At 40.9% G+C, this 15,515-nt stretch overlaps 1 protein-coding gene across 2 annotated transcripts in view; it reads left to right on the forward strand.

The window, feature by feature from the left end:
• Positions 1-15,515, forward strand: part of prex1 (phosphatidylinositol-3,4,5-trisphosphate-dependent Rac exchange factor 1) — a 94,673-nt gene that overhangs the window by 12,604 nt on the left and 66,554 nt on the right. For both annotated transcript variants that reach the window (XM_049580618.1, XM_049580617.1), the window contains exons 2-3: positions 8,298-8,363; positions 8,603-8,725. In XM_049580618.1, the coding sequence (XP_049436575.1) occupies positions 8,298-8,363; positions 8,603-8,725 (189 nt within the window). The remainder of the gene's footprint in view (positions 1-8,297; positions 8,364-8,602; positions 8,726-15,515) is intronic.

The following is a 15,515-nucleotide window of genomic DNA, read 5'->3' on the forward strand; positions in this document are numbered from 1 at the left end:
CAGGTCAATGTGCAATATATAGACAAATGTTTCTAGGTCTAGAAAACAAATCTGTTTGTTTAATAAGGTTAAGGATGTGGACTTAAAATGCTAGAATTTTTTACTGAACCCTCTTTATTTCTTAAGTTTGTCTTGTTATTCATACAGTAACTTCTTTTGTTTGGTACTTTCAAACTTGTTTTTTTGTATAAAGTATTAAAAACACCTTATAGTATAATGCAATCCAGAACATTTCCACCACAGTTTCCTAAAAGTCAGTCAAGGTGCCATGTGACCATATTCTCACAGATATTCATCTTCCCATTAATCCCTGTTTAATAAGGATAACCTTTGCTGGAGGTAAACATACAAATTAAAAGGATCCTCTGCACCTGACTCTGAGTGACCCTCGTGGCAACATCCCCTGCCAGCTCTGTGACAGCAGCTCCAACAGCTTCAAACCTATGACTATACACCTGACTTACTCTCGTGTCACAACTTGACCCGCAGATATGACTGTGTCTTACTTCTCTCTAGTTATTTCCCTATTGTAGTTACGATTGTGGAGAGTTTCTTGTGTTAAGAAATATGTTTTAATTGTTAAGATTTGACACGAAAAAAGTATAGACGCACATTATGCTTGTGCTTGTTTCATAGCTTGATGGATTTTACAGTGGTGTTTATTTGTATTTTTGTGAACTCCATGAATGCCAGCCATTTAAAAGGGTTATAGACCGAAGTGAGGACCTTGAGTCAAAAATGTGAAGCTGTTGTTGGGTCATGTTACGTAGTTGGCTTAGCTGCAGGTAGAAAGCTCTGTTCAGAAGCAGACAAGGCAGACGTGAAGGCAGCAGGCCTCTTACTCACTGCCCAGTGGAGCGAACACTGAACCTACACCAGCATATGGTCCGTCTGTATCTTCACACCTTACTGTCTAGCCCCTCTTCGCTCTGATAAACCTCAACATTTAGCAAACCCTCCAGTCCAAGTCTGACCCCTTGGCTGTTGGTCATATGAGATGATGCCCGATGCCTCATATGACACAAGACCAGTTATTGGTGTTAAACAGTGATTGCAATGTCTGGGGTGGCAGGTGATGGTGGATGTTGGGTTTTCAGCCTGCCAAGTATTATGATGGGTGACAATTAAATAATGAAGACAGAGGGTTTACATTTCTGTCCATTTCTTTAAAATCCATTGCAGTGAGTTTTACGTTCTTCCACTTTTTCACCATCAATGGTGGCCTAATACAAAGAAAGCACAGGCTTATAACAGTTTAACAAGTTAAGGTTAAAGTCCATAATTTAAATCTTGTATACAGCACAGTGTGATTTATTTGTTTGTTACAATTTGTTTGGTTGCACGCCAGCACAACACTGTCAGACTTTACTTAGAACACAGTTGAGTTAGCGGCCAGTCAAACATGTCATATACTTCCTTTGTACAAAAACCACACTTCCTGTTCAGAAACAACATCTGCTGCTTTTGTGTCGAGAGGCACTGCTTCATTCTGCAGACTGTTTATCTTCCTTCCCCCCTGAGTTGAACCACTGCGTATCTACTTGAACTGAATTCTTGTCAATGATTTGGGTGTCTAAAAAAGCGCTGGCCTTTGTTCAGTGTGATTGCTCTGTTTTCACTTCCTGTTTGAGTGCTACACACGCAAACACACGGACAGAGGCATTGCGTGCGCACTTCTTTTGTTGCAGTTTGGGGTTTTTTAAGTTGTCTTCACTTTTACTTGCACATAAGTAGTTGCAATAAAATGGACAGTGACTCAGCTTGGTGTCATCCCCCAACCTCCCTTGAGTCTGCTCACCTGCCCATTCAGCAAGTGGCCCAAGTGGACTGATGTAAGGGAAGTGTCAAACACAGTTCACTTGAGTACAGACCCTGGCGTGTCTTCAAAAATTTGGGAGGCTGCATTGTGCAACATGCGTCCATGACAAAACTGTTCGCTGTCTTATGTTACATCTAATGTACTACTTTTGTAAGACCAGCACTTTGGCTGTCAGGGCTTTTTCCGCATCAGGATCAGTCATTTCATATCATAATGCACCATGTGCACTGAGCAACAACTTCAAATGTTGGCTCATAACAGTGCACACTTTGACCAGACGAGTGTTTTGTGCTGTGCTTGTTGCATTCATTCACACCACAGAGGTAAAGTGACGGCAGTGATCGGCCTTAGAACTTTGCTTTCACATTTGTTTTGGACCTGAGAGTGCTTTTCTGAACTGCACCTGAATCTGACAGGGGGTTAATTCACACTTAAGGAAACTTACTGAATTCTTGGGCCAGACAGCGTTGAGTCAAGAAAAACTTCTTGTTTCTGGGTGCTTGGGGTCATGTAAGATTGCACTTTGCAATTCAAGTTAAATCACTCCGTCTTTTTAATATCTTTTTTTCCTGGAATGAAGATGTCCAACTGCATATTGTGGGCCAGGACCTTCATCTGCTTGGTTTCTAACTCGTTAAAACCTTTGTAGCTTTTGGAGCATTCACATACAGTTAACAAAGTGTTTCACCCATCTGTGATACTCTAAGTACATACATAAGTGGAGACCAAGCCAATAAAGTTTAAGAACAGGCAACATTCTGTTAATAAATCCTTAATGCTGTCAGGGTTAAATAGTGGGCCCCTGCAGATACTTCTGCTATGAATGGATTTGACATGTACTGGCTTTTAAGGGTGAGTAAGAAGGAAATAATTTAGAACAATTATTGAGCAATAGAAAAAAGTTCAAGTAGCTTTGTTGGCATGACCATAACGAGATACAGTATTGCTTCCTAACCAAGGAAGAACCAAGAGTTAGGGCTAAAACAAGACTTATCTGTACATTGCTTTTATGAAAAATCGATAAAAAAAAAAACAAAACAAGAGTATATGTGAGATGCAAAAGCTACATAATTCTGTCCCCTGAAACTGAGGGAAGTTAGTATGACGACTGAAATATGTAGCAAAATGTTCAAGATTCTAATGCCCTCCATGATGATGTAAGTTTAAAGTTTAATATTTCAGGGAAAAAAGTAGCCACAGGACTAATGTATAAACTATTCATGGCTACAAAAACCTGCTTTGTTAATTATAGCATTTTGATATATTTTGCCTTTTGGAACATGTGAATTTGATGTTTTTATTGTGGCTTTTGACCACTTCCTCTTAGTTGGACTTTCTTGGCTTTACTGATAATGATACTGAAATATTAGCGGCATAATTCTGCATTAGTGTCATACTTGGCAGCTACTTTGTGGTCTACCAAGAAGCTCCATGGTTGTGTCTCTAGTCTCCTGTGGGATTGCATCATGAGCAGTTTCCCCTAAAAGCCCATCACCCCTGCGGCAAGAGACCATTGCGTGCAATATCTCTGCTGTGCTCCGTGCACCAGCTGAGCCCCCTTTGCACAGACACCCACTCTGACTATTATTATGAGTCCAAGGGTATCAAAAAATGAATTTGTGTCCCATCTGACCAACTATTATTAACACATTGATTTGATATTATCTCTATTTTTAGGTATCAGAAAGTAACCAGTCATCGTATGCACACAGTCTGCTGTGAGTTGCTTAGGGCAACCTATGCAGGAAAGCCCACAGTGTTTACAGTTCAAGGACCACAGTTTGCCTTAGGCAGTGGACTTTCAAAACATCCCCTAGTTCATCTCCATCAAAGTCAAAGGCACTATGGGTCAAAAGCTGTCCTATGGCAGAATCACATTTCAGACAATAACTGAAAGATTAATCTATCCATCTTAACCAACATAAACAGAGTTATTGTTATATATCATTCATGTAAATATTCATCAATGTCTGATCCACCACTTAACATGATTATGCACCCTCAGCTCACTGATGACGATGTGCTGATGTCAGAAAAGAGGCAGACGGGTCACCTGAGACGCAGATTTGAAAGTAAACAAGGACTGTCGTTCGCATCGTGCTGCCTCTCAGCATGTTGATTAAAAAGTAATGAGATCATGAACTGTGTCCAGTGGGTAGAGATGCAGTGTTCGTCATGACTACTGTGTTTGTTTATCCTGATTGATTTTATTCCAATAACAACTGGCTTAGTTCCGTACCGTGAAAAGGACGACTCTTTGAGTATTCATCTCATATCTTAATGAAAGTGTGTGTGTATGCATGTATGTGCATGCAATGCTCTGAAGTAATATTGTCCTCCCCGCGCAAATGATGCATGACTTGTAATGTGCTGAGGGTTATCTGAGGGTGCAGTCACATCTGCTTCTTTTTGTGTTATCCAAACCAGAGTGGGACATATTGACTCTGTTTTGCATTGCGTTCACACTAGCAAATTATAAAGCCAATCTGGACACATGAACAATAGTCACATAAGATTAAATGTAACTTGTTTGCAGCTCTTTTACACAGAGATCACACAACACAGCCGTGAAGACCTATCATCACGCCACCTTTGCTTTTTTATACAGAACCAAACAACGCAAGCATAATGCAGTCCCAGAGTGTGTGATTTTAGATAGCATGCCAGCATTTTGCATTCGAGGTGTGATGTGTAACACAACAGCGTCAGCTTCTAGTGTGACATAATACATATGCATTGGTACAGCTTTCTAAATAACAGAGGCATAACATGGCCGTCTCTGTTATATGGTGGTTGATCTGGTCCTCTGCTCTGAGGGTAAGGAGCTCCTGGACCTCATGGTCTCCCCATTTGGCGGACATTTTCGGTTGCTCTTCTTCTTTGAGTTAGCTGCTAACTGCTCCTGGCTGCTTTTTAAATCTCCTAGTGGAGGGTTGCACACACAACACGTGGTCAAACCATCACACTCTGCCTCTTAAAGGCAGACCTTTACCTCTTATACAGAATGGCAAGGTGGAAAAACGGCTCAACATTTCTGCCTTCAGCAAAAGGGGCTCCCGAATGTTGGTAACCTGTCATCTTGCAAAGTTACAGATAGCTGTGGAGGAAGTCAAAACAAATCTGAACCCAGGCTCTGTAACTTCTGCAAAGTATGACTGACTGGTCTGTTCTCTTGGCAGGGAGTTACTTCCACTGTCTGTCATTACTGAGAATTCAAGAAACAGCTGAATATGAAAATCAGTTGCCCAATTATGATGCTTGGCTTTCCAAGCACAATGAACTGTTGTCCATCAGATGTCAACATCCTTCCAATTATACCAATAATACCTTCTTTTGGGGCCATTTCCTGTTGTGGATTCTCATCACGCTTTAAAAAATATTCCAGACTGAAGAAATCCTGGGTTTGAGTAAACTCAGATATGCTTGGTGTGCATGCCTAGTTTATGCTCTGTTCTGTTGTCTACTGTGGCTCTACTGAAGCCAGTGTCTCAGTTATGTTGGTGGACAGAGAAAGCTTCCAATTTTCTTTTCAAATAAACCTGTGTGCTTTGTGATGGAACAATGAAGACAGCCAATACAACCCTGGGTGAGAATGGCCTTGTTGGGGCGAGACCTAGACTGAAAGGATCTCTTTGTTGCTCCTTCCGTATATCCTCCCTGCTGATCCCCCTGTCACCACATCTGTGTGGCACATTTTGTTTAAAGAGTGAATCCTGCCTGGATGGTAGATGTCAATACGGACTCCAAAGTCTGGGTACTTTAGTTTTTACCTCTGTTCCACCGTTGTCCCTTTCCCCTTTTTTGTTTTCATCCTTTGCACTCTTTGCTCTGTCCTGCACCCGCCCCGCTGTCACCCCGCTCTCCACAATCAGGCACCAACTGAGGAAAAGCCTCGTTTCCTGCCTCTTCTTGTCTTCTTTGCCAGCCAGGGAGCAATCTCTCACATGAGTGACTCCTCCAGTGTGGACATGGTACAAGTTGCCATATGGGAGATTTAATTAGTGTACGCCTCGAGCACAATCAGCTCCCTCCCAAAACCAGTCAAGAACACAACAACTACTGCTTCCCTTTAATACTGGTCTTAATTAGCAAGGTCGCAGCTCCATGCTAAGGACCTTTGCTTTCTATTTTGGTACAACCTACGCAGAAGCCAGTAAAGAGGGAAAAAAACTGGAGACAGTCCTCCCAAAGTGTTCGGCCTCTGAGGAAATGATATGATTGCTGCCTGCTGCTTGGTTGGCTGACTTCTATCTTTAGAGCAAATGTGTGATTACAAGTGTCAGTCTTTCATTATAGGCAAGTGACTTACTGTAAGTAATACATGCAGTTGGCTGATGCTGTGTGTGAGTGTATAGGGCATGCAAGGGTTTTCTTGAAAGGGTAGGTTCACCCAAATTGCAAAAACAAAAAAACATTTTCTTACTTGTATCTAGTGGTAACTACTCAACATTTTGGGTTGCTCTTATTAACACAGTGCCAAAAGGTTTCATAGGGACTATTTCTTTTCCAGTGAAGTACATTTTGACTGGATGTCGAATGTTAATATTAGTACTGAGTACTGATTAAAAACAGCATCAAAAAAGCATCAAGAAATCCACAAATCTTTGATCAGATACTTCCTAATCTAATTTAGGAAAATTTCCTATCTTTAATTTAGATGTCATGTATCAATCACTCATACACTGAGCTGTGAAAAAGAGTTGAAACATGTTTGTAAATAAACTAGGGTATCAAAGAACATATTGCTTGGTACTAAAAAGCAGATACTGTATTGATATAGATATTGCTGGTTTTTGATACAATATCCAACATCACTGAGGACTTTGGACAGGACTGGGCATGGTTTATAAAATTACAATACCAGTACTAGTATCCTTAATGTGACACTTACACCAATGGAGGACTTAATCTGAAATAATCCTTTTGCATTTAATGCATTTATTTTCATGAGATGCCACAAGTATGTAGTATAATCATACTTTCAAACAATTTGGTAACATCTCAACACATTGAACTGCAAACTCCATGGGGCGTCCTCTAGCTCACCTGCAGCGGCTTGGATTTGATTCCGACCTGTAGCCCTTTGCTCTATGTCATCTCCTCTTTCTCTCACTGTTCCTGTCTACCTTAGCTGTCCCATCAATAAAGGTAAAAACTACCCAAAATATAATTAAAGAAAATAAATGCCAACTCTATCACATACACCATGTTCAGCTTCCCCACACCACAGACTGTATGGGTTGTAGCTGCTGTGGTTGTGGGGCAGTCATTAAATAGAAGAACGCTTGCTGTGATTGGCTGTGAGCAGAGGTATGCACATATTCATTTTTTTCTAGATCTAGATTCACAAAGGATCGAATGCAGGTATTCTTTTGACGAGAGAATATCCGATACTTACCGTGGTTTCATCCTTGTAACTTTTAAGTGGCAGATCCGAAGCAGCTGAAAGGTTAAGAGCAATAGCAGTATCCTTCAATAATACTTGAATTTCAGAATCATTGTACATTCATCATTGAATTCTTCTCTTTTGTAACACCCTTCATCCACGTGGCACACTATCAATTTTCAGACTGGAGGCGCTGAAATGCAGGCAGACACAACAGCAGGAGCCTGCCAGATGAAGGAGGTTTTATTTGGTGGTTTGGGGATTCATATCTCTTCCATCCCTTTCTGTTCAAGACAGTATTGGCGTCTTGAGATGAGGCAGACAGTCAGACTGAGGCAGGTTAAGCCTGTTAGACACAGGCTGATAGACGCCGAATTGGGGAAGAGAGAATAAAAGAAAGTCTTTGCAGATTCACTTCCCTTCTCTTCACCATTCTTTTTTTTGCCTAAGTCAGGATTCTGATTGGCAGGCATGTGCGCGCGCACACACACACACACACACACACACACACGCATACATACACATATATGTGGACACAAGAGCACACACTAGCAAAGCTAAACTTGACATGAGCCTATTATGGCCATCTTCGGTGGAGTGGTGTGTGTATGCTATAACAATGAAGCAGTTATTTCAGCTGAATGCTCAGGTGCATTAGCTTCCACTACACAAGATCCATACAGTGAGCTTTAAGCATCACAAGATAGTGAAAAAAACATGTCTTGTCATATAGTTGAAAGTTCTGTGGGACCTAAGGGATAGTGAAACAACTGTGACACGTCTGCGTAGCTCCATGAAATGCTATTTTCTGTTAAGTATGTGAGTGTACATGTGACTGTCTATTGCTGAAAGGCTTGTGTGTTTATGCTCATGCATATCATCGGACTGGATCTGTATGTACTCTGTGTATCTGTTTCCTCAAAGCTAAGTGAGCATACATAGGCTAGTAGTTAAAATATAATCAGTAGAGGGAACCTGGACTTCCACTATGCTTCTATTCTCATAGGTGTCAACGCTTCAGCCCCCCTGCCTTATCAACAAGAAATCACAGTGCTTATTCTTAAACCTGCTTTGTTTCTGTTTCCTCTCCAGGCATTTTTGCACAGAATCAGACAAACTGCAGATGACCAACAGTGTCTCTCACCGGAACAGGTCAAGGTATGACTGCTTTTTGAATACCTTTTTGTGTGCAGCAAAGAAACAAAACCTTTTGGTCACTATTTGAAATGGTTATTTTTTTGATATTGTGATGCTCAGATACAGTATTAATTCACAGACTATCCTTCTTTCCTCACATTTCCGTCCATCTGTTGGTCACTTCCTTGCCCTTTCCTTCTTTTCCTTCCACCCTGCCTCTTTATCTCTTCCTTCCTTTGTATACCCCCTCATGTTCATAGATTCTGTTTTCAAATATTGAGGACATCCTGGAGTTGCACAAAGAGGTGTTGTCTGCAGTGGAGGCCAGTCTGCAGCCCGAGCCCCAGCCTCAGCATGCACTGGGACACGTGTTCCTCCAGTTTGTAAGTACATAAAAAACACACAAAAACACACAGCAGACGGTCACACGCATATACAAGCGCATGGACACGCATGTGGGAGCGCATGCATGCATGAATTCCTGCTCCATGCAAAAACACACACAAACTCTTTTCATGGGCTACCCGTAACCACAGATGCAGGGAAAGCGTGCAAAGCCTGCTGTGAAAATACCCCTTAATTCTCTCTTTCTCACATGGAACACCCCTCCCAGCTCTTGGACTCCCCCCTCACACACACACAAACAACACACACACAGACTACCTCCACCCCTTTGCCTTTCCTCCTTCTTTCCAAACAGGCCTGCATCCTGTCAGGCAAAAGAGTCTCTCTTCATCAGTCTGTGTCTCTGTCTCTGCCATCTCCTTCTTTTGCCCTTCCATCCCTCCATCCAAAGATTCCTCTCCGCTCTGCAATCCCACCCACCCGCCCCCTCCGCTCCCCTCTGTTTGAACTCGTTTGGCCCCAGGGAACAAACAAAGAAGGGTCTGTGTCCGGGGAGGAAGAGATGGTGTGTCACTCAGCGAGGGGACAATGCTTCTGCTGGTAGCACTCAATCGCAAGCTCCTTCTCTCGTTCTCTCTGTTTGTCTCTCTCTGATAAACTATCGTCAATTCACTTTCACTGAGGCACAGATCACCTCAGCTAGGTATTCCACCATCAGTTTGCTCCACCAGCCTGTTGGTCAGTGTTACAGGGCATAATAAGATTGAAATTTTAGTTTCTCAAAGACAGAGCAAAAGTCTTATTCTTGGAGAACCAGTAAACCCACAACTTTGTACCCCTTGCCTTTTTCACCCATGTTCAACCTAATATTTAGAGTAAAAAACTCTCCAGAGCAGGTTTAGCCTCTCGGAAATGTCTATGTAGCCAAATATCCAACCTGCATGCCATTTATGAACCACACCATCCCTCTGCAGTGAAATGAAACTATCAGTAATAATCCATCCACTTTACCTGCCTGTGGCATGAATGAATTTAATCACATCTCTGAATAGCTGTTGAATTGGCTCATCAAAATGTACCTTCACACATGTGCGAGGCGTTATGGTCATTCAGTCTGTCAGGCCAAGTGTCATGGCGGAGAATTGATTGAAGGAGCCCAACCTGTTTTTTTCCATCGCTCTGTGGTCACACTGGGAGATATGGAGGTCAGAGTGGATGGGTAATAGGAAGGCTGCTTGTGCTTGGATTTCTAACTGAACTGATATGCTTAGGAGGAGTAGCCACAGCCTCTTCATAATTTCACCGTACTTCAGTTCTATTTTAGTTTCGCGACAGAATAGAAACCTTTTGACTCAAACCAGTATTGGATATCAATTTCAGGTATGATGATGAGTAATTGTAATAAAGCAAAACCCAATAAATGACACTGGGTCACTGATATGATGTATCTAAGTAGTATTTCAGTACAGTTGTTCAGCTGATTACAATGCCATATGAAAAATAAAAAGAAGAAGGGCTGTAGATATATGCGTCCAGTATTTTTGAGTGAGCAAATTAAAATTTCGAGTGGTCGCGTTCATACAAGTGCATGATGCAGACTCAAGTCTCTAAAGTTACAACAAAGTTATACCTGACTCATAAATGAGTCTAACACGGGTTAAATGTGCATCAGGAGATCTGTATTATATACGTCTGGTATATGAAATGTCTCAGCTGTCACTGGGCTGCATCTTTAGGAGCTATGATCATCTGGTCAAATCTCTGGACACATCAAGGTGTCGTCTCACTACCTCTTCCTCTCCTTGCAGTTCTCATACTCATACAACTGAAGTTACATCCAGTAACTACTATAACTAATGGCCAAAACTCAAAGATGTTCAATTTACAATAATATAAAAAGATAAAAGCAGAAAATTCAAACAATTGAAAAACTTGGTTGATGATCAACTTAAGATAGAAGGCTGTTAATATTCTATTTTTTTTGGAATTGATCAACATTTACCAAAGTGTGAAAATTGCAGTTGTATGAATGATTATGTGTATGATTCCATGGTGGAGCACAGTCACTTCCTGGAGCCTTCATTGGCTGCCTGGCTACCTTGCAGTGACAGCAAAACTGTGCCTGACTGAATTAGTCCACTGCATAAACCCTCATAAAACCTCAGTTTGACATTTTTACATATTCATTTTATGTGGTTTAAACAAAAAAAATCTATAACATGTTAATATGTGTTACCTTCTCAGAGACAGATTTTGTTACCTTAGGACAGAGTCAGGCCAGTTGTTTTTTGCCTGTTTCCAGTCTTTATGCTAAGATAAACTAAGAGGCTGCTAGCTTCAGCTACATATTTAACGTGTATACAGTGACTGTGGTAATAATCTTCCGTACATATACACATTATAAACACAAACACACTTTTTTTTCACTCTGTGGAGGTTGGTGTATAAACAGATAATGAATTACAATATAGTTACAAAACAGATGCAAAATTATAATTGTTGACCAATACTACATAATATAATTAACACTTAAACATTTCCGTATATCTACATACAGCGACATTAGTGTGTTTTTAAACATTTATTAAATGGTCATGTACTTCTTACAAATACTAAACAGGGGCAAAAGTGTTACCCCATATATCCATTACACCTCCCTCTCCGGTCCATAACCTTTGTTTCCTTCAACACTGACATGTCTCAGCCAATCAGTTGGCCCTGTCTGGCGCCCTCCAGCCATAGCCCTTGACCTCGACCGAAAGGTCAACACCATGACTGGGATTTGATTAACCTCCCGCATTGTTCCACGAGACTGTCTGTCACTCATGGTTAGGGAAGAAAAATGGGAAGATTCATTGCTATTCAAAGTCAGATGTTTGCAAGATGGTTTGGGCATCTGCAGATGTAAAAAAAAAAAAAAAAAAGAAGAAGAAAGAAAGTGAGCCAGTCTTTTATTAAAATAACCAAAATTGTTTTTCATTGTAACTCAAAGTAGTATACAGATATATATCCATCACAAATAAAAAATACAGGACATTATAACCAAATAACATTTTCATTTTAACTTGGGGCAAAATTCTGGAGTGAGTATCTTTCCTTCGCACACACAGATTCTTAGCTGTTGCTTCAAGATCACGGCATGCATGAGATTATTCAGACCCTGGAAAAGGTGAAAAAGTGACTCATGTTAGAGGAGAAATCAGAGACATCAATATTTGCCCTATTTCTGGGAGTGTATACATGAGCACCGTGCAAGAAGCAACAGTCATGTCATTATGCTCTTTCTGAACTCCACCCATTATGCTTTGACTCTATGTGATTCCTCTGTGTGTGATACTACCCTCTCATCTAGCCTCCGGAATAACATTCCAATGACGAAGAATTCAAATAAAGACTTATGTTTATCAAAGGGACAACCCGAGTCTTTGAGCTATTCCAGGTACAACTGATGTCTTTCAGTCTTTCAGAGTAGTCCCGATGTTTAAAATTGACCCTGTGGTTCACATTTTGGCCCTGGTAAGACATTTATTTGTGCTTGAATTGACTGTGTAGTTGTTGTCACCTGAGAAAAGGAAATGGCTTGGAGAGGGCTTTGGTTGTAAACATAGCTGCAATAAGGCATACTGTTTTTGGGAGCAGAAGGGTTCAATTGCAGATATTGACTGAGAGCTAAAATGGTCATTTCAGGTTCAGCTACTGAAGTGCAGCCATATCCAGGAGTATGTCCGTGTAAACTGATACACAGTGGCTACATTTACGTGTCTCCAAACACTCCCTTAAAGGGACAGTTCACTCAGAATGTAAAAAATGCATATTTTTTGTCTTACCTGTAGTGCTATTTATCAGTCTAGATTTTTTTGCTGTGAGTTGTCAGCTGTTGGAGATTTTGGTCACAGAGATGTCTGCCTTCTATTGAATATATTGGAACTAGATGGCACTCAGCTTGTGGTGCTTGTGGCTGATATCTCCAACACTCAGCACCTCACACCACAAAAATCTAGATTTATATACAGCACTACAGATAAGCGGAAAAATAAGTATTTTTTATTTGGGGGTGAATTGTTTCTTTAATATTCAGCCTGCTCAGGGATTTTGTTTGTGAGTTTGGTCTATGTTTTGTTTTTTGATTCTGTTTTTGATATAGTCTGGACCAGTTGAGTTCAGGTAGAAGAAACCTCAACAAGTTGTTTGGGGATACTGACGCATGGAAACATGACATCCTGTTTACTGCTGGATTTTACAGTCTGGGCACGTCCACTGTAGTCTTTGCTAGCCCTTCCTGCTGAAATAATTGGGGAGAGCAAACAGACAGAAGACATACTCTGTTTACTTTACTGGTTTCATGAATAGCAAGCTGTTGGAGAGTAAGTTTTTAAAGTTGTTTAGTCTGCCCAGAGAGAGAGGACCATACAATTTACATCTCCGTTAACTGCTTTTAAAGCATACCATTTTCTCACGTTTTGAAGCAAACAGCAATGCAAGATGCTGCAAAATTGACATTTTTCTACATATTACAACTTATGCACATATTTGATATTTGGACAGCCTACATAGTTTAGATGTTTAGAGAGCCAAAAATGAAGTTAATTGTCACAATATTTTGCATTTCTTCCTGCTAGAGAGCTTTGAGACTGCAGAGCTCATAGAGTGGTCTCAGTGAACTAGCCTATATTTTCCATTTTATGATTAAGTGCATGACATAAAGCCCCCGCTGTAAGCACGACCTTACTCATTTTAAATTTCATAATGGCTTTCTGTAGGATAAGATTAATGAATTTTGTTATAGTGTTGATAATTTTGAGTAGATGGGCAGAAATATTTCAGAAACACCAGGTCCATATTATGGACAAGCATTTAGAATTTGTTGCTCTTGTCAGACTGTTATTGAATACAAATTTTACATGTATATTTGAAAGTAGTGCATGTATATTTACAAGTCTTGCCCCTCCTGTGCGCTTTTCCTCTAGCTGTATTAACTCAGTTTGACAGTATCTGGGGTTTCACGCCATATGCCGGCCCAGCTGTTGCTCCCAGTGGTGCTTTGGAGTGGAATCCCCTGCCAAATGCAGCTTTGGGTGTGTTTGGGCTACTGCCTGCCTGTGTGGCAAAAACTGCCCACTGTTTATATTGTGCTGCTCACTTGTGTTACACATTTACAGAAGTTTTTCAGCTTCTCCTGGTCGAGAGAAGGGGATTGAACAGAGATGCGGAGTTCTATAAAAAGAACTGTTAGCTTTGTTTGGCTGCTTCTGTCACCATTGCTGGGTTACCATGTAAAACAGACACATGCAGTGACACAGTTAAGTTTGTGTGTGTGTGGTGGTAAAACCACACACAGGATTCTTCTGCACATCTGTGTCTGTATAGGATGCTGGCTTGGTAACCATTTGTATTTTTTAAAATAGACCCTATGCAAAATTAAAACGTATGAGTTGTGTGTACACAGTTCTCAACATGGAGGTGGCTGAGCCGGCAGTTAGCACCTAACAGTGCTTACTCCATAAACAGCACTAGACAACGGCAACAGTGCTGACAGAGCTAATATTGTTTACTAGGGGGAAACTGGAGGGTGGGTGCTACGCTTGTGCTGTGACGCTGTCTTAATGTCACTAACATTAACAGTAACTGATGTATTATTGCAGTGTGCATAGCAGCGATACGTTAGCCAATGGGATACACACATGCACAAACATGCACACACGGCTGGACCAATTTCTGACAACAAACTACAGAGAATCTCAGATTACAACACACAGAGCAGTAGCATGACTTTATTCTCTGTTCAGGACAAATAGTTGTTTACTTCTGTATTAATGTTCATAATGTTGCATACATAACCTTTAAAGGTGTTGCCATAGAACTCATAACATTATTTGAACATGCTTTCCAACTCTTTGGGCAGATTGATCTCATTGACTGAATAATGATTGTTCCTTTGTAGCATTATGGCCAAGCCAGCTTTAAATCCAAAAGCCTTGGGGCAGTTGAGGCTGAAATTGTTGTCCAAGCACCTGCCGCTTTGGATTTCACTTACTAGGCTGTTTCAGATGACAGTCTCAGTTTCTAGACGTCAAGCTTCGGCTCCACCATGCACATGGTTTCACATCCCAATTACTGTTGCAGAGCTAAGAATATACAATAGGCTTCAATACGCTTCAGGGTGTAAATTCAACTGCAGCTGCGATACTGCATATACATTGTTGTTGACAGTGTGCTGCGTGAATAATGTATTTCAAGCCATAGTGTATTCACTTGCCCTGGTGGTGTCATTTTACGTATTGTAAAGAAAACTAAATTGCAGCTAGACAAAAGCTTCTGTATTAGTGCCGGGGTTGTTTTGTCTTGGTGCACAGTGTGATGCTATCACCCAGGAAAAAGGAAGTGTTGCCTGATGGCATGCTACTTTTTTGCACAGCTATGATGTAGACTGCTTTGAAAAAGAGAAGTGTAAAAAGGATGACAAAGTTTACCAGTGCATAACAATTCAAAGAGCTTTATGAGAGTTGGTATTCTTTCAGTAGTTATGTCTAATCATTGCTGCAGTTACACATCACCATGACAGCCTGGCAAAGCAAATGCTGATGTCGCTGCTGTTAATAATGATAAGCAATGACAGCTGTGGAAGTGCAGCTATCCACCACTTTCCTTGCAATAATACAACTGAATCTCATTAGACTGTAGTAACCGGAGCCTTCTCCCTAGATTCTGCTCTACACAGTGAATCTTGCTCCTGTCAGTTTTCTCAGTGGATTCCTCAAGTTTGCCAACTATAGCCAGTGAAATATGGTATTATCAAGTTCCTGGTTTGCAATCCTGACCTGTGCTTTT

Source organism: Epinephelus fuscoguttatus, linkage group LG7, assembly GCF_011397635.1.
Source record: "Epinephelus fuscoguttatus linkage group LG7, E.fuscoguttatus.final_Chr_v1".
Taxonomy (NCBI): domain Eukaryota; kingdom Metazoa; phylum Chordata; class Actinopteri; order Perciformes; family Serranidae; genus Epinephelus; species Epinephelus fuscoguttatus.